General features: G+C 42.8%; 1 protein-coding gene across 8 annotated transcripts in view; it reads right to left on the minus strand.

Annotated features, from left to right (window-relative positions):
- Nucleotides 1-19,468, minus strand: part of pcdh19 (protocadherin 19) — a 54,345-nt gene extending 34,877 nt beyond the window's left edge. For 2 of the 8 annotated variants that reach the window (XM_056382790.1, XM_056382789.1), the window contains exons 1-2: nt 16,178-19,468; nt 13,502-13,616 (exon numbers count right to left, since the gene is read on the minus strand). In XM_056382790.1, coding sequence (XP_056238765.1) covers nt 13,502-13,616; nt 16,178-18,324 — 2,262 coding nt within the window. In that variant the 5' untranslated portion in view covers nt 18,325-19,468. Of the gene's footprint in view, nt 1-13,288; nt 13,635-16,177 lie in introns of all 8 variants that reach the window. The other 6 variants (XM_056382784.1, XM_056382783.1, XM_056382788.1 and 3 more) reach the window with 3 other exon arrangements.
- Nucleotides 19,469-19,702: the final 234 nt, after the last annotated feature.

The following is a 19,702-nucleotide window of genomic DNA, read 5'->3' on the forward strand; positions in this document are numbered from 1 at the left end:
GTCTTGTGCAGGTGACAAACTCTGAAGGAAAGCTAATGTACCATGCACTGGGAAAAGTACTTTTTATTACAAACAGTTCTAAAAAATAAAGGAAAAAAATGTGTGAGCTGCAAGAGCATTGCTTTGTCTCAGCTAGACAGAGAGGACTGTACTGCTGGAGCCTGTTCAAGACTATCAGGCGCTCACTAGCAATCGTTTTTTTCCCTCTCTCCCTCAGCCCCTATCAAAAGATGTTACTGTGTAAAATGTCAAAGAAAAAAGAGGCAAGAGAAGTAATCTCCTTCTCCTTTTTGATCGCAAGTGGAATAATTGGAACCCTCTTAGGCTCATTACATGAGTTGCCCGCCAGCCAAAAGACGGCTCCAACTGCCCCTCTTCATTCATGTTCGGGCTTTGAAAAATATTGCTTCCTCTAGTAACAACTCTTTATGAGATGCAATGACTAGAGGTCCTGGTACCTACATTAACGGGTAATCCCACAATGCCTTTGAAAATATATCTTTCAACTACCACTGTCAAACATCGATTCAGAGCAATGGGAAGGAAACAGCAACAATCTGGCCCTGTAATAACGTCATTATGCATATTGCACAGCACTGCATGCCCTCGCTCTTCTTTTGGCAATGCTGTTCTTCTCAATTACATAAGGTGCTGCATACATGTTACAAGCTAATTTGGATTCCTATTACTAATAGCTTGGTCTTCATTGTTATTACAACTATGCTTGTAATTATTGTGACTCTAATTACTATTACTGTATTACCCAAATTGCCCTTATTCTGAGTTTAGATCACCCGTACTGACGGTAGCCAAGACATGCCTATGAAGAATGGCACCAATGTCCCTTCAGATAAATCCAGTATAATTAGCTGTGTGCCTTACAGGGCCTGTGTGATGGTAATAATTAGAGCTACTGTAGCAAAGGTCATGCAAAACAATTTAGAGAGGATGCTGGCTGCATGGATAATGGGAAGAGAGGGGGAGTGACAGGAGGAGAGGGCTCAGATGAATGTGGAGACTCCTTTTCCATCTTACAGAGGTGGAAGGCGTATGGTTGTTACTTTGCCTCTGCACTTGCTTCCTTTTTTTTTTTTTTTACCAATGCTCTCGAAATAATAGAAATTGAAAACCAATTTTAATGGCAAGTAGACTCCCAGCTAACGTAGTTTAAATGGATCCATGATTAGATTTCAGGAAAGTGCTACAGGGTGTATCTGTGAACTGGTATCAGCTGAAATCGATTCACTGCTTTTGAGGTGTGATAGCTGCCCCATCACCCTGTTGTTTCATCTGTTCATTAGTTTGAGTTTTAATGTATTTACGCTTACCCATAGTTATCATTATTAATTGTGTATGTGTGTGTGAGAGAGAAAGAGAGTGAGAGATAGAGAGAGAGAGAGAGAGACGTGTTGCTCCACCCGAGAGCACAGGTTAATGAGCTGAGTCAGAAATGTTGACACTGAGGTAAACAAGTAGTCACAATGAGCAACTTCTATTTCTGCACTCTCCCCATGTGGCTTGGGTCTCTCTGTAACTCCCAGACTGCCCCTAAGCCGAGAGCTCAGGGTTCACAGCCTGGATCCACCAGGAATTCGCCTGTTCCCTCACCTCGCCACCATCACACCCCGATGAGATAAGTAACAACCTCACACTCAAATATAGCATCTCAAACAACACATATGCTTATGTATGCTGGATTGGTCTCTATTCCCTCTTGTGAAGCTGACGGGCTCCCCTCCCCCACCTCAACTCCCAACAACACTTCATTAGCAGTAGGTGATGCAAACAGTCCAGAACTGGAAGGATAAAGCTTTTCTATAACGCTTGTCTTTGTTGAAATCACCTCAACTGCTTTTTGACTGCTCAATGGAACAAACAAGTGTTTTGCACATTTAAGCTCATTGAGGTGATTTTTTTTAGAGTCTTTGCGACTTCACAGCGATTATTAGCAGAGCACCACTGGCACTAGAAACTGAGATGGCTATCGCAAATGCTATTTTTACATTGTGGTAATAGTAAATGTGGAATTAATGTTAAATATAGGCAGATTTGCACATTCCTTTCATCGTGGCTTAGATCAGTTTATCGCTGACACATACTCAGATGATTTCTGATATTTCGTTGGTCTTAAATCCACATTTTTTCCGGCAACAGAGGCTGAAGCCGTCGTGTCAAACAGTTAATAAATGTCTGTGTGAAAGTGATTAAAGGGAACAAGCACTGCATCATAAAGTGCTGCTGGACATCTGATTTAGCTGTTTTATTCAGTTAGATTCAACTTGCTGATGAAATTCACTGGGGTGGGAGCAGAGGCATATGCTAAGATCCATATGCCTCTGTGGCTGTGGGGGTTTAAAAACCATGAATTGTGATTATCATTGATCTCAGTCGTCAGATGCCTAATCTCTATGACTCATATCCACACTGGCCACATTGGGTGACGATGAACCGTCCTCCCCCACATCTGAAGTCCCAAACAAGTGTTGGGGGAAGCAGTGATAAGCAGGTCCTTATCCTTTTAAAGACACTCCCGTAATCCAACAGTGGTGGGAGGAGGGAGGGGGCTTCAGCTTTAAGGGACTTAGTCTGGATTATAGCTAGTCCTCCAAATTAAACCAAAAGTCAGCTTTCTGCAGTTGCTCATGCAAGCTGGCGACTGGCTTGTTACCAGCGCTGTTAACAAGGCGAACGATGGAGGTCTATAATTAGACAATGCTCTCACTCAACCACTGGGTGAACAAACGTCGGTAACACAGTAGCAAAGCTCAACCTGTTCCCACCTAAACTGATTATTCAGCCCTTCTCACTCTCCTCCTCTTTCACTTCCCAGTTGACCTCTTATGACTACACTCAAAATGTCTTCCATGTTGTGTACCTGACCCTCGTTGCCAACCAGCTTAGCCACAGACAAGCTTCTCAGCCAGGGCAAGGCCGCTCTGTCCCCACTGATGCCGCTTCCCACAGCAAAACAAGGCCAAATCTGGGGCTTAGAGGCTAAAATGATCATTACTGGGTAGCGAACAAATGAAAAGTCAGAACACCACTCCCATGACTGTCCTCCCCCATCATTCTTGGTATTTTGTATGCTCTCCTATCGCACACAAACAAAAAGCGGGCAGCCACAAATTAACATTTAGCACGGACAACATTTTGGCCTGATAATGAAAACCAAAAGCTAAGAAAAACAAAGTTAAAACTGGATTCCCCTTTTCTCTGGAATATGTGATTTATTCAAGGAAAATATACATTTGTGCAACAATGAATAAAAGGAACTGGCTCCACAGTTTGGGGAATACACTTATTTACTTTGCTGCTGAGAGTTATGAGAGAACATTGATGTCACTCCCTTATCTGTCAAAAAAAATCATCATACTGAATGGGCACACATCAGAGAGATATCAATCTTCCTATGCAGCTCCCAGGAAGAAATAAAAATATCCATATTTTAAAATATATCGAAACATTCCTGCAAATGTTACACTGCTTCCATTCATGACCTAAAACAAGTTGTCAACTATTTCTTTTATTTGACTAATTTGGGAAGTTTCCCCCTTGCTCTCAGTGTTTGTGCTAAGCTAGGCTAAACACAGAGCAAAAATCCCATCTAACTCTCCTTAAGAAAGCGAGTGAGTTCATTTTCCAAATGTCATATTTTCTTTTTGTATTTTTGATGATTTATATTAATATTTCTTTGATGGTGCACAGAAAAGCTTCTAAAGAAGTATTCTAACTAAACAGTGTGATCATGTTCCCATGTGTGCATTAATGTACATGCATGTATTATACATGTCGACGTATGAAGAGTCCTTACAGCCTACTTTGATGTTACAATTGCAGAACTAGATAAGAGTCGTTGAATGCAGCTCCACAATGACCCTCTTGCCATGCTCACAGATGGAGCAGTCAACCCCTGTCATTAAAGCACAAAGATTATAAGCAGTCTTCCCTTTAACAAGTATAGACATGCTGCTTTGCGTACTCACTAGCTCCTCACAAGACTGAACTGGGAACAGCTCTCAAATAGAGAGCAGGTACAGGAGAGAAATCTTGAACTGAGGAGGTTACTGAGGAAAGTAGTGCACTCGGAGCAGTCTGACAGAGGCCAAGTGCTTTTCATTCATTAACTTGGCTGCCTGAGCTGTGGTATGTCAAATGGTGGACGTGAGAGGAAAGTCTAAACCGACGTCCCATTGTGCTCCACAGCCAGACACAGACTGAACCCTGAATATTGTTTTATGATCCCATAAGAGAGCACAAAGAGGCGGGTGAAGTCGTTATCAATTCCCTTGGAAGGCAATCATAACTATTATCATTAGTAGTGATTTCATCCTCCGTGCTCAGCCCAGAGTAGATATCTAATCTATTCCCTGGCACACATTCTTGTCTTTCCAACTTGACCTGGTATCACTCAAGCAAAGAAATGCTTTCCCGCCTCTCTGGGAACTAGATATGGGCGTAAATAATATGCCTGGGCCCTTTCTGAAAAGCCCTAATCCTGGGAAAACAAACCTGAGTGAAACAGGCCCACCTGAATTGCTTTCAGGAAAACTAGATAATCAAAATGCAAAACAGCCTTTGATAGAAAAATGAGCCGACTTCTAACAACAAATCCTCTACACCTAACATCAGCAAATTCTCCTCCTGAACTTTTATTTGTATGTTGTGTTTGGGTTTTTAATGTAATCACACAGCATGCGGCGCTCCATCAGTGAGCTGTTCTGATTTATGTCAGCCTGAATCAGACTGACTGCTTAGAGCTTTTCAGACATCATGAATGAGAAAAGGAGCCACACACTGAACACATTAGGGGTCCCACCATCTCCTCAGACAGGGGGACAATGGGTAGGGGAGCGGAGATAAAGGAGGTGGATAACAGGGGTGAAGGAGTGGTTGACGCTGATCGGGCAGAGAAAAAGGGGAGGACGAGAGAAAAGAAAGGAAGAGGCCCGAGACACTGGCCACACAGGGCAGGGGGAATGTGAGGGCTCTGAGAGGCCTATACTCGGTCATAGCCCATTAGGCTGGCTGGGTGAAAATGCTACAGCTCATTACATGCTCTGCCTCTGTTCTGTGGATGAACAATGCACAATTACGCTACCCTGCTGCTCCTCTAGCCCTACTGCTGCATGCCTCTGAGGCGTGCGACGTTGCTGCTATAGTGGCTTGCCTGCCAGCAGCCTCCGTCATCATCAAACATCCCATACATGCGCTCCCTAATGCAAATCCAGGTTTATCTTAGAAACAAAAGCACTGTATGAATTTGCCGAAATGAAAGGAGGGGAGGAACAGGAAAGGCTGCTTCACCGCTGGAGCAAACAAAACAAAGGTATAATGCAGCATTTGTGTGTGTGATACAATGATGTTTGCTCCCTTTTGTCTGCTCTGCCTTCTTTAGATTCCCGTTCTCTGCCATTTAAAAGAGGTAGACATGACAAAAGCATAATTCTTTTGTTTCCAGCTGAATTAAGTTTCACTGGATGTTACAATTACTGTAAAACCAGGTACAGCGGCAACACACAGATCCAAATATAACGACAATTAAAACAGTGAAGTGTAAGCAGATGACACCGAAAGAACCGTGAAGATATCTGCAATGCAGTGACTAACTAAGCTCAGGATTCATCTATCCACCAGCAAATTGGTTCACTTCAAGTCTTCCTCCGCTCCACTCTACAATTATGCATGCAGAAGTTGACATTTAATCTGATGGGGGAAATGCTAACTAACATCCTCCTGCTCCCTCTTTGTTTTAGGCAAAAAACAGGACACTTGGAAAGGTCATTCTTCCCTGGTGTCAGAGCTGGCTGCTTGGAAAAGTTTCCATTCAAAGCGAGTATTGTAATGTTCCACGGAGTCCCTCCCCCATTTCCCCATCACTCAAAAAGCACAGCATCAGCACTCAGGATGAAGCTCTGGGAACTCTCTTAACAATGTGGCAACAGGTTTGGTGACTCGCGCTGCAGCTCAGACAGGACAGTGGGAAAAAAACTCAAGCCTGATATCCATGAATTTTAAATGATACCTTTTCTCTCCGCACATTTGAGGAGGATATTCGTTATTGGCTGACTTAAATAATAGCTGTCATTTTCTCACTTTACTTGATGAAAAACATTCTGATTTTGTTGTTCTACAACAGATCAGAAAAGAAAAAAATTAATTTCCCCAAAGACTGGCTGTGAGTTCCAGGTTATTGTTGTCTGCAAGGAGGACAAATATATACTAAAGGTTTTTCTTACACGGCACATCAACACACATTGTACAATAAGTCAGAGGGGCAGAGGTGGGAACATGCCTCCTAATATATACACTGGATACAACATTGCAAACAGTATTTAAGCTTCCACAGGAAATAGATTTCACTCTTGGCAATAACAAGTCTTAGGTTTTGTGTTTTAAATATGTAGGCTGACCTTTTCTATATCCGATCTAACTACAGGCATTTTCCACCATGGGCAGCAAAACCTGCATTAATGATAGACTGTTTTTTTTTTTGTTTTTTTTTAATTCTCCTGGAGCCTTCCGTTGTTATAAGTTTTAAGACTTGTTTGGTTTTATTTATTTCCCTTAAAACACCACCTTAGTTTTGCTTCACATTAAAGACCGCAGGGGTTTGACACACACTTGGCAAGAAAATGTATGAAAGGATGTGATTGTTTCAAAATGTCTTAATAAATACATTTTCTTGATGGTTAATTTCCTCACGTTAGTTTCCTCTCGGTTGGGACTTGACAGTCCAAGGATTTCCATGAAAGAAAACACAATGCGGCATATTTGTGTCAGAGAGTTTAATTTGAGAATTAAAAAAAAAATAAAAAAACAACGCCACGGGAAACTCATTTAAATGGGTAATTACGTCCTCGCAGCATTGCTCGCAGGGCTTAACAAGGTGCGTAATGATGTCCCCTTCCCCGGCGATAAACATCATCACTATGTCCATTTCCTTCACTCCATTTAGCCTTCTCTCATTTACGGGTGGACCCATCAACCTATGAGCCCAACGCCATTATACCCTTTTGTGCATTTAGGTGCGTGTCCAGTAAAAATCTTTTAACATAAATTGTGGGACTACTAATGCCATTACGTGACTATTTTTAGCTCCACAAAAAATCCTCTTCCTTTGATGTTTAATAGGTTTAAAAGAAAGTTAATTCTTTCCACATGATCAAGCTTTTAAAGTAATTTAAAATATATTTTCCTTTTCAGAGCTGTCGTCTTGAACCTCTAAAAAGATGGATGAATGATTAAGCAGATTAGTACAATATGATTCTGCTTTATTATTTTGATTTAATTGTGCGCTTGTGTGATGATGTATAGAACAGCTTAAAAAATGTCTGTTTGCTGATGCTCTCAAGATGTTCAGCCATTCGACAGTTTTATCCTGGTTGAGTTGGTTCAAAAGCCAAACCACCATCCTTAGCTAACACCATTTTCCACCTTTGCAGGTACATGGAAATAATCATAATATTTGTTTTTTCAGGGGAAGAAAAAAATTGTGAATTAACAATAGAAAAGTGACATTATTGCTTTCCATGCAATAAAATCTTTTCCTCATCTTATGCCTCATTTTACAGAGAAAAATAACATGTTTCAGGCGGTAGCAATACAGGTTGTAGAAAATCATTGGCATCCTATAAATAGATCTCTCTCCCCCTCTTCTCTCACTCTGTCTCTCTTCGTTTTTCTCGGCCTCGCCGTTTCTCTACGGTATTACTCCCTCTGTATGCTCCGTACCAGTCACATGTGGTTAAGGACACATACAGTGACATGTGTACATCAGCCGGCGTCACTCATGTGTTTTGACTCTTAAGCTCTTTTGGCTGGGTGCTCTGATCCCAACGAGAGAGTGGTAACCCGGCGGGCCTGGATGCTTGTGACTGGCTGCCTGGGGTTGTTATGTCATTTCATTGTACCTCTGCAACATCGAGAATGACGTGCTGGGGTGTTGCGGGTTGGGGTCAAGGCTATAAAAACCCAACCAAGTGTAAAACTAGCACTGGTTGTGCATGAAGTGAAAACCATCTTGTTGAGTAATGTCAGTAAATCATGCCACAGCGTCACCCGTTTCGTGTGCTAAACACGATGGGAGGAGCCAGCCGAGGAATGTAATAAGAGGGCACCGGGTACATCACTGTCACAACCGTTAATTTATTTCTGACAGACAAGGCTTTATTTCACCTTATAAACACTGACACTTGAAAAGCAGAGCATTTCTGAAGCCCCTGCCTTACAAATAACCTCTCTTAATAATTAACAGGTTCATCTGCCACTCAATCAGTGCGCATCTGAAGCTTTAGGAGATGAAACAATTCTTTCTCGAATCCTTTGAAAGAAGAAGACTTAAAAGAATGCAACATACACCTTCCACTCCAACACATCAAAATATATATATAAAAAAACACAGACTCTTAAGATCAAGCAGTTATGCATCCCTTCCCTTACCGCACAATATCTGTATATCTGTCGTTTCTTTCCCACCGTGATTAGTCAGTGACAAACTGCTCCACGCTGAAGAGGTACTGTAAGACATCTGCTTTACTGTTCTGTAGCTTTTTGCAGTGTACGCTGAATTTATATGATTGAATTTAATATTCAATCAATAATTTACAAATATCTTTTTAAAAAATCCATGTGTAAAACATCTCAATCCCTTGGTAGAATGGGACTGGATTGAACTGCCATCGTACATCTCAGAAAACCTTGTAATAGTGTGTAAATGAAAGAAAAATCAGATTTTTTATTATTTTATCGCCTTCACTTATGTTATTCTAATGTTTATCCTGTTTCAACGCCGAAGCCATGGGAATATTTTTGAACTTGCTTTGCTGAAAATTTCAGACTCATTCAGTTCTATTCACTTCCAAACGGCATTGAAAACTGTGAACTTTTCCATTTTAAAAGAAGTTCTAGCCGGAGTCACTCAGCAACAATGTGAGAGCGGAGACAAGAGACAGACCTTTACTTGCACTTTCTGCTTCTCTGCTCTCCATGTTGTCCTCTCCCAAATATACTTTCAACCAAGAGCTGATGTTCTTTGCTTTCTGTCAATTGCAGCCGTAAAGTAAAGATAAAGTGGAATAAAGCTTGAATTCCCACTGAAAATCTGCACCATTGTCTTGACCAAAAAGTTAAAGAGCTGCTAAAATGATGGGGAAATATCAATTATTTCACATTCTGTAAAAGTGTCTGCACTGAGGAGAAACAGCTTCAAACTGCAGCGAATATGTAAAATTTTCGTCAACACTAGAGGAAATATTATTAGAAACATTAAGAGCTAATCATATCTTAAACACCAGGGAATGATGACAATATCATGACAACATTAGAAGAGTACTTTAAATGCAGAATCACAACAATGTTTGATTATCGAAAATGTTGGATTATGCCTCTCATTTCTCCTTCGCTCTGATTTCTGAGTTGGTTGTAATGATGTAAATGATAATGTCACAGCCCATATTTCAAATAAATGTGACGCTCCATAAGAAATATTGTGTGTGCGTGTGTATTCATGAGTACGTGTGTGGGGGGAGATTGGCAGTTTCAACAGATGTGTAGTGCGCGCTGACAGCATGACATCTACTTTGCATGCTCAATATGACACGTTTGAATGCTCCCATGCATATTGTCCTGATGTGAAGTGATAGCGAGGGATGTGCAGCCTCGATGGAACCACTCCCTGTTGTCTCTCCTACATCAATATCGAAACGTCTTCCTTACTAACAGGGAAAAACAGCAAGACTGGCGCACGGAGATACCTTGTCAGTTGTTTTGTTTCAATTTTCATTTTCTCATTTATGGTGCTTTGATTGACTGTGAGAGCCGAACAAACAAACACAAAATGAACATCTGAACCCGCCACTGTGGCGGATAATAAAGCACAGTATCACAGAGACTTACTGTACCAACAGTATCTTTAAGGAAACAGTGCAGAGAGAATCTGGAGGATGATTGCATCAATTATCAATTAACTTAACATGAGAAGCACACTCTCCACCGCATACTGAACGTTTTACGCCATGTAGTGCCCCCCCTCCCTTTTCTAATTCATTCATCACCTTCTGATTCATTTATCACCTTTTTTTCTGATTCATTTATCACCAGTGTAAGAGAAAAAGATTAATCAATAACGTAAGATAACTTTTTTTTTCTTTTTTTTTTTTTTTGCTATGCTCATTATCTGGAATCACAGGTGTGAGAAGCCTTAGTACACATTACAAATTCAAAAACACATTCTAGCCAAAGGCCATTCCTTTACTGTATAATTGTTTCCCCCACCAAGTGATTCACTATAATTAAGCCATGGAAGACAGCTCTATTCTCTTGTGAGCGTTCATATTAGTGCTACCACAGGCAGGTCTAACAAACATCTCACAGCTGATGCTTTTCAAAACAATGGACAGCCATGTTCAGGGAGGTATATACTGGTACACATTCTCACAGGGGAGAATACAATATACACAATGCAATTGCAGGTATGAGGCCTTTGGGGAGACCTGTCACTGTTATCTTGGCCAAGTCTGCAGTGTGCGTGTGTGTGTTTGGGTGCGTACGTGTGTTTGCCAGCGTGCTTTGTCGGAAGCAGGAAAAGCTCGACTCCAGCTGCTCCGACATAAGAAGGATGCTCACTGCCCCACATGAACGAACAATAGAGGAGAACTTTGCATCGATCAAAAACATAAATTACAAAGAGACACGGACCCATATTCTCTTTCCCTCCATTAGCAAAACAAATATGACCTCGTATCCACATTCTGATGGCTATGATAATTTTAAACTACATGTTTGGAAAATAAACAAACACAGAGACATTGTGCCCTGGTGTAAAAACAAAAAGCTGTGCCGCTGAGGATAAATGAATCATGGATAATTATGAGGTTGCCCTCAGGATGAAAACAATTTTTTGGGACAAAGCAGCCTCAGTAATCACAACAGTGCAGCCACTCGTGTGTCCTAGCCAGTCAATGGGATATGGGTTGAGGACTTGTGGAGTCAAGTGGTTTCAAGCCCAAGCTTGCTCATTGTAACAAAGCAATTATCAGTCATTTCACTGCCGTTTGTTTGTGCTATAAATGGTATTGTAATTATACTGAAAACATTTTTCATTTAAGAGCAACATTTCAACATACTGTAGAGCTTCTGTCTCCTGCAAATGTCACAACAGGGAGGAAAGAAAACAATGACAACTGTCGTTGCAGAGGGGTTACTATGTTTAAGGGCTATTCCTCACTTACTTTCTCCATCTCACACACACACACACACACACACACACACACACACACACACACACACACACACACACACACACACACACACACACACACACACACACACACACACTCTCTCTCTCTTTTCTCAGTCCAGGGAAAATATGCGAGGCCGGGTCAAAGAGATGTTTGTCAACATCATGTGTAAGGCGGAGAGCGATGGACGCTGCATGCTAAACAGGCCCAGCCTCTATCAAACCGATCAACTGCCTCAAAGAAAATGAGAAAACGTAGTCGGGGCTAAGACACCTGGCACTAAGACTCATTCACCCTTGCTCACTTCTTCCCTCCGTATCTCTCTATCTGCCCTCACACAGCTCTATCAAGATAACTCCAAGCTTTGCATATGGAATCATCAAAATCAATCTCCAACCCTATTTGTCTCCCTCTCCACTTTTTCATTAGCTGAAACAAATAAAGGCTCTCCTAATCCTGCGGCAAATGTGCTTTTATTGGATGGTTAAGCCACAGAGACAGGATACTGCTGGAGCTTTTTACAGCTGAGGTTGATTTCCTTCTGAAGCCAGAACCGCATTTTTTGGCTGAAGAAAGGGTGGTGGTGACCTGCATAGCACTACCTACCAGCAAATGCAATCACAGCATACGGGTCACCGCATGAACCTGCTGAATCCCCCACCTCTGCCTCCACTGACCGGATAATGCCACAGGACAATCCCCTGCAACATTTCTCATTCTTTCCACCTGTGTTACTCGCACACACACTCAGTCGGAACCAGCTCAGACAGGCCCAGTAAATCAGCATGCCTGTAAGTAGGTCTCATTGACCCCTCAGGATCCATCGGTGCCTGGATCTCTCTGGATCATCCAGTCAATACATCAATATCCATCTTGTGTTTCTTGTTTTAAGACCCCCACTCCCAACCCCACACCTCCTCCTCACTGAATGTCAAACGGAGATTGGAGTCATCAATTACAAGTGTGTGTGTGTGTACGTGTGTACGTGTGTACGTGGTGCTGGATCTTATTTGCTGCTGTCTATAGGAGTGAGTGTGATACACATTCTTATATAAACACACAAACTGATGCACATTTTCTCTCTCACTCTCACACACACACACACACACACACACACACACACAAACATAAATGTCCCTTTCTCCCATGGGATCAAGGAGAAGTGGGTCATGAGGAGAGAGGGAGGGAGGTTGCCCAAAGAATCCAATAGACCAGTTCATACATAGGAAAATCTATAAACTAAAGATCACTTGGTCGGCATACACTCTGTCGGCTTGAATGGTCTTTCAAGTCAGAACTTCACTGCCCTGCTGGAGCCATGCATGGTATGTCAGGGTAATTCAATGGCTGGCTGTGCAGAGCGGCCATGCGGTAACAGAGCAGCCAAATGGACGACACACAGATAAAGCATTTAAGCAATGATTATTCTTTCTGCTAGCACCTGAAATGACATGTGGTGGAGCTGATTAGTTGGGTCAATACACCTAGCAGGTGCTCAGACTCCTGTTCTTTTTGCAATAGCTCAGCACACACAAATAAAAAAAAAATAAACAAGTGGACTAGGGGAGAGGCCAAATAATCCACTTTGTCAGGCCTCCAAATTCTGCTTGGCAAAGCGCTCTCACTCACAGGTCAGCTTCAGTGTCTCGGCACCTTGAAATGCCTCGAAGGATTCTGCTCAGATTGACTGGCATAACGTCACAAGTGCCACTTCAAATAGCTCAGCTTTCCATCAGTAACAGACAGACATTTCACTGACGGACACGGTAACCTGTGGTATGGTAGGATGCTAAATATCATTAGACCTTGATGCGTGTTGAAAGGTGGTGAATAACATCTTTTCAATTCATTCTCAGGATTCAGCACCACCAAGGGCACCTATTAGTAGCAATTAATGGGAATGGAAATCTAACAAGGCACTGCTGATGAAACCTCATGTTTAGTCATATGAATCCAATTTTAAAACCAACCACCCCCCTTATCTTCTACCCCTGACACCCAAAGCTGCCCAGCCAAGGATTTAGAACAGAGCACAGCGGATTGATTCTCACCTCTGGCAGTGGCATGCCGTTGATGATGAGGTCTGGCTGTTGGTGGCCCTGCCCAGTGAATGGGTGCTGATAGCCATGGTTGGGAGCCGCATTGCGTGAGTTCTGGTTCTCCACGTTGAGGAAGGTGCTCTCCGAGCGCCTGCAACCCAGCGGCAGGCTCTGCTGATGGTAGTCGAAGTAGTTGAGCGAGGAGGTGAGAGACGAGCAACTCACCACATTCATCTTGTCTGTCTCCTCGACGTCTCGTGGCACCAGGCGGATGTCGTTCTTGCTCAGCTTCTTCTTCTTGCTGGACTTCTTCTGGTTGCCATATGAGTACTCCGCCACCCTGCGCAAGTAGAAGAAACTGAACAGACTCAATAAAGCAGTGTTCTGCCTTGCCCTCCCCTGTCCACATGGTCAAAGAGCTCGCCCGCCATGCCAGCTAGGGCGCTGTTCGACCATGGGTGCCAGACAAAGGCGCATTGCCCGTGTCCAGGGTGGAACAGCACACTTAGGCGATTCCCCACTCCCGGCTTGTAATGGAGCTGTCATCCCTTGTTTGTTTGCATTTGCATGCTCAACAAACGACATGTCACAAACAGGCAGATAAGATGCAAACATGCCAAAACCACAAAAGCAAAGCAAAAGGACACACTGATACTCAACAGCACTACCGGTATATGCAATCATATTCAAAGCACACAACCCACACTAATTCCATTTTTTCTGTCATTATCAAGCAAGCCCACTAGCAAAGCGGAGAGCAAGAGAACTGCAGATTCAAATTCATTTAGCTGCTCTCAGTGGCTGCTGCAAACTTGAACTGAATATTTTGACTTTAATAAGAGAAAATGAGCAACACAGCCATGTTTTATCAAAGGATTCTCAGACTGGGGAAAATATCCATTCTTCGCACAGCCTTGCAGTTTTCCACAGGAGAACAGATGCTATGTGCTCTATAGTGATCACTACAAACTTCACTAGACATATTCTATATAATTTGTGATGTTTTTTACAATCTGCATTACCTCAAACTCTGGAAGAGGTTATTTTTAACCTTAAGGCATGGAGCATATGTTTTTATTTCCCATTAAAGCTCCCAACAAAACTATAGTTACCCATGAAATTGCAATATCTGGAATGTCTCTGTTCTTCTCTCGTCTGTCTGGAACGTCTCTGCTATACCAGCCCCCACTGGCCTCTGTTCCACACTAAAATGCAGCTCTAATCCTCTGTCGCTTCTAAAATCACACTGGCTAAGAAGCACCATTGTAGTTTGTCTTTTTCATTTTTCTTTTAGATTGCATCTTGAAAACAGCTCCCGCCCCCATTCTGCTCCCCCTTGATTCAGAGGAAAGAAAATGGGCAGCTGCAAGGGTAGAAAATACTTCATTTCTTTTTCATTTATCATTTTAACATGTTGTCTCTCTACTCTGTGCCCAAATTGAAATCTGGGAGGGGATATCTTCAGAGTCAGACACACTGACAGAGGACAAGCAATAAATTGGAGATAACTGCTCCTCATATTCGAGGTGGCGACTGAGAAGCTGAACACATCAGTGCTGATTAAAGCACCCAGCAGGGAGAGTGGCTCACACCAGTAGAGTAAAGTACTGAGAGCAGTTTAGAATTTAGAATTTGTTGTTGTCTGTGAGTGTTTCTTCTCTGAACAAAACATACAACTAAAACTAAAAATATGATACTGCATAAAGTAGCCGTTCAAGCTGATCACCGTGCGAGCACAGTGCTTTGGAATCAGGCGTGTATAACAACACATTTTAAGTGTAGTTTAAGTACATATACGCTGAGAGGTAGAGTCACTCTTGAAACTGGAGTACTTCTGCTTTGTGACAGGATTTTCCTCAGAGCTGCTAGAGAGAGAACCAGAATTCATTTCAATATTATAATATAATTAACAAAAAACATTAACAAACAAACATTAACCTACATGAAAATAAATTTTAAAAAATCTGAGCAATATTGGGGGTTTTAGTTTTTTTTTTCAGGACTACATGTTTGAAAAATGGCCTAACTTCACTTCAAATCAACAAAATTATGTTTGGAGCAAAATATGATTATAGCTTCAGGTTAAATTCTCAAATCCAATCTATATGTAAATTTATAGTGGTAATGTGGCACAGGAAAATCAAAGCCAGAGCTGATGTTCAGATTGATGAACAAAACACACTGTTCAATATGCAAGGTCCGGAAAATAATAATCCGCTCCTTTCCAGGAAAATGGCTAAATAGGTTAATAACTATGATGTGAGTTACATGGTTTTATAAAACAAAAAAAAAACTGCAATAAATTTTCAAATTATTAACATTATGTCATTTTTATTTTATCGTTGTTGTTGCTGCTGATATTCTTTGGTGAGAAAGAAAACAGAGGTAAACCTGAATGATCCTGGAGGATAATCACACTAGATTAAAGCTGATAACAGCCAATCAGCCATGGTGGACGTTAAATAATAAATGTCTGGGACTGCTATTGAACCAGTGGGACGTTAATTGTCCGGCAACACACCCGCAAATTGAACATGACAGCTGAACCGTCATATTTATGAGTCAATTGGTTACAATGGAAGGATTAAAACAATCAATCACGTTTCCCTAACACGGAACGGTGGGCCTCAGCAGAATGCGTCTGATTTAAAGCAGTCGGGTTTATTTGGGTCTATCACAGTTACAGCTGTGGAAAAAAAAATCTGCAGTCCTCACAGTCGGGCCTCTACATGCTGCATGACAAAAGCAATGCACTGACAACTCGCAGTTTCAGGCACGATGACGGTCACACACACAGGCTCTCTCTCTCTCTCTGTCTCGCTCTCTCATATGCACATGCACACGCACAAGTACACTTACACATACACATACACATGAACACACACAAGATTTGTTCAGTACCTGCAGTTGTACGTCCGGATCTCCTTATTATCCCTCTTGCACTTCACCGCCACGAAAATCATGGTGACAAACAGGATGGCTGCGATAGAGCCCAGGGCGATGATGAAGATGAGGGACAGGTTGACAGGTCCAATAGGCTCCTGTGCGTTCAGGTCTGGGGAGAGGTACACCACGATGTAGGCCGAGGCGGAGAGGGAAGGCTTGCCGTGGTCCCTCGCCACCACTGTGATCTCGTAGGTGGACTTTGCGTTTTCTCCAAACATCCTGGTGGAGCGCACCTCTCCGTTCACCTGGTCGATTTCAAAGAAAGCCCTGTCCCCCTCTGAGATGGTGTAGGTCAGGCGCCCGTTCTCCCCCTCGTCATAGTCGTCTGCTTTCACCTGGGTCACCATGTAACCCCCCCCAGCGTTTCTAGGGATGGAAACCTCCGCCGTGCCATTAACCAGGGGAGGGTTTGTCATAACAGGTGTGTTGTCGTTGACATCCAACACCACAATACGCACCGTGGCGTTACTTGATAAAGAGGGATTACCATTGTCTCTGGCTAAAACTTTGAAATCAAAAGTCCTGGTGTATTCATGGTCGAATGATCTCATGGAGTAAATGCGGCCAGATGGGTTTATGCTGACATATGTGTTTACATCCATGTGCTTAATCTCACCAGGGACTATAGAGTATGAAACTGTGCCATTCATCCCCAGGTCTGGGTCTTCCGCTGACACTGCAAGCAGACATGAACCAGGGAGGTTGTTTTCCATCACCATCTCTTGATAGTGTGGCTTGAGGAAGTGGGGAGGGTTGTCATTTTCATCTGTGACTTTGACTACCAGAGATTTTGTGGCGCGTAAAGGAGGGATGCCACTGTCCTCCGCTTGGATGGTCAGGTTGTATGTGTCCTTTTGCTCTCTGTCCAGCCTGCCATCAACTAGTATAGTGGAGAAGCTTTCATAATCTTGCAGTCTGAACGGAACATTGCCCTGCAGCCTGCACTGCACTTTGCCATTTGCCCCAGAATCCTTATCTGACACCCTCACTAGCGCAATGACATATCCACGCTGCGCGTTTTCACTAACTTCCACCATCTCTGTGTTCAGTGAGAGTAGACTGATGACAGGTGGGTTATCGTTCGTATCCATAACATTCACTGTGACTTTGCAGTGAGCCGGGATAGAGTTGGGACCTAGATCTTTGGCCTGGACGTCGATCTCGTATATTTGCGTTGTTTCATAATCCAAAACACCGTTGACAGTGATGATCCCGGTTCTGGGGTCAATTTTAAACGCATCCCTCGTTTTCTCGGTGACGTAACTGTTGAACGAGTACACAACCTCTCCATTAGTGCCCTCGTCAGGATCCGTTGCATTCAAGTCTATGACTAACGTATTGATAGGGGAATTCTCCATCACATTAACTGTATACACTGGCTCGTCAAAGACAGGGTTGTTGTCATTAGAATCAATTACCTTGATATTTAACTGGACCGCGCCTATCTTTGGAGGGTCTCCTCCATCTTCTGCGCTGATTTCATATGTGTAGTGAGACTGTGTCTCCCTGTCTAACGATTTTTGCACAACAAGCTCAGCAATTTTTGACCCATCCCCTCTCGTCTTTATTTCTAGTCCGAAAAGCTCATTTGGGGTGATGGAATATGACTGAACTCCGAAGATCCCCGAGTCCGGATCGCTTGCCCCCTCTAGGGGAAACCTGGTACCAGGGGAGGCATTCTCAGAAATTTCAATGTCAATGTGGCTCGTTGGGAATCTGGGTGCGTTATCGTTCAAATCCTCAATTTCAACTTTGATGACACAGATCTCCATGGAGTTTGACATCACTTCTAGGGAAATAACACACTTTGGGTTCTGTCGACAAACTACATCCCGATCTATTTTCATTTGGGTTGTAAGGATTCCGGCTGGACTCAGTTCCACCCATCGTGGTTCTGAATTGGAAATAACCCTTAAGTACGGGGGCTGCGGTGCAATCTGAAATCCTTGCTTTAGTGCGTCCTTTGTCACGTTTCCAATCACTGACCCGGGCTTCATTTCCTCGTTTATTCCATACTTTAGGTTGATAACAGCCTCAGCCCCGACCCAAAATAAGAGGAACACAGCAATTAATTGTATTAATTCCATCTCCTTAGTTTGCATTGTACCTGTTGAGTTTTTCTCTGCCTAATAAAAACCTTAATAATTACGCACAAGAATGCATGTCAGAGAAAAGACCAAAAATGTTCCAAATGAATCATCTCACTGAAATGTCCAGAAAAGTGTTTGGGTGATGAATAGCTCTTGTGTATGCAAATTAAATCATGATGTGAAAGCTATAATTCTAACAAGTGCCTTAGCCTATTTTACTCTTCTCAGGCAGAGCACATCCTCCGGTCTACTGCAGCGGGCGAAACATTGGGGACGACAGATCTGTGAAAACATGCTGAATCTTCTCACAACAGTGATTTAGGCGTGTAAATCCGTGCAGCTCTTATCAAGCGGCGAACTGGTCTTACACATGACTCATATGATGAACTGTCCATTTTCTGGAGGACTGAAAGGAGGAAAAATGCTCGAACTGCATAGACACACAATCACAATTCCTGTGAGCAAGTCCACAAAAGATTTCAATCTTCCCTGCAAGTAATGGGTTTCAAAAGTCCGTGTTAAATTCTCCGCCTTGGTGCCTGCAAATATTTAAGTCGCATTTTGGTTACACATCTTGCTCTGTGTGATAGCCTCTATTACAAGCAGTAATAAAAATTTCCTCTTCGGACGGCAGCTACGGGCTTTCAAACTGCACATCTGATGAAAAAAATCTAAAAGGATCTGCAGTCACAAAATTAATCAACAGCTTAAGTCCGGATATCTTTGCCTACAGAACAGGGGGGCAATTGCAGGAATGTCTCATCACATCACTGAAGTCCCGATTACCTTTTTTATTTCCAGCAGATTTAGTCTTTCATCCCCTCTGCAAGTCTTGAAGCTTTTACTTACTAATTAATTTCCTCGTATCTCACTTGGAAAAAGGCTGCACATATCCCGGCAATTAGTCCATACAACACACACAAAGACAAAAAAAATCCGTTGAAAATGTAGCCAAAAGCCAGTGGGAGGAAACGATGCAAGAGCCTAGTGTATGTACAAAACGCAATTCATGTTGGGCTGCAGCAAAGTAGAAGCACAGTCGCCTATATCCAGCCTGGTGGAGGCAGAAAAAAAGAAATCACCACTCGTTGCCAGTAGGCTGTCTAGTTGACTCCAACAAGCGCTCCTCTCGCTTCACTGGTGCACACTGGCGGACGCGCAGCTCCGAGTCGAGCGCTCAGTCTCAGGACCCGCAATCCCCTCAGCCAATCAGGGGTTACACAGGAGGGCTGGAGCTGCTGGTGGGTGGGGCAAAGTACAGCAATGAAACACGGCCAACTACCTGTTCTCCTGCAGATGGACGACTCAACGGGCAATTACAGCGTACAAGTAGAAACACGAAGCTGTGTATTTGATGATCGTTAGAGCCAGGGCTCTAAAATCGGGGTCT

The sequence above is a fragment of the Seriola aureovittata genome, chromosome 8 (assembly GCF_021018895.1).
Source record: "Seriola aureovittata isolate HTS-2021-v1 ecotype China chromosome 8, ASM2101889v1, whole genome shotgun sequence".
Taxonomy (NCBI): Eukaryota; Metazoa; Chordata; class Actinopteri; order Carangiformes; family Carangidae; genus Seriola; species Seriola aureovittata.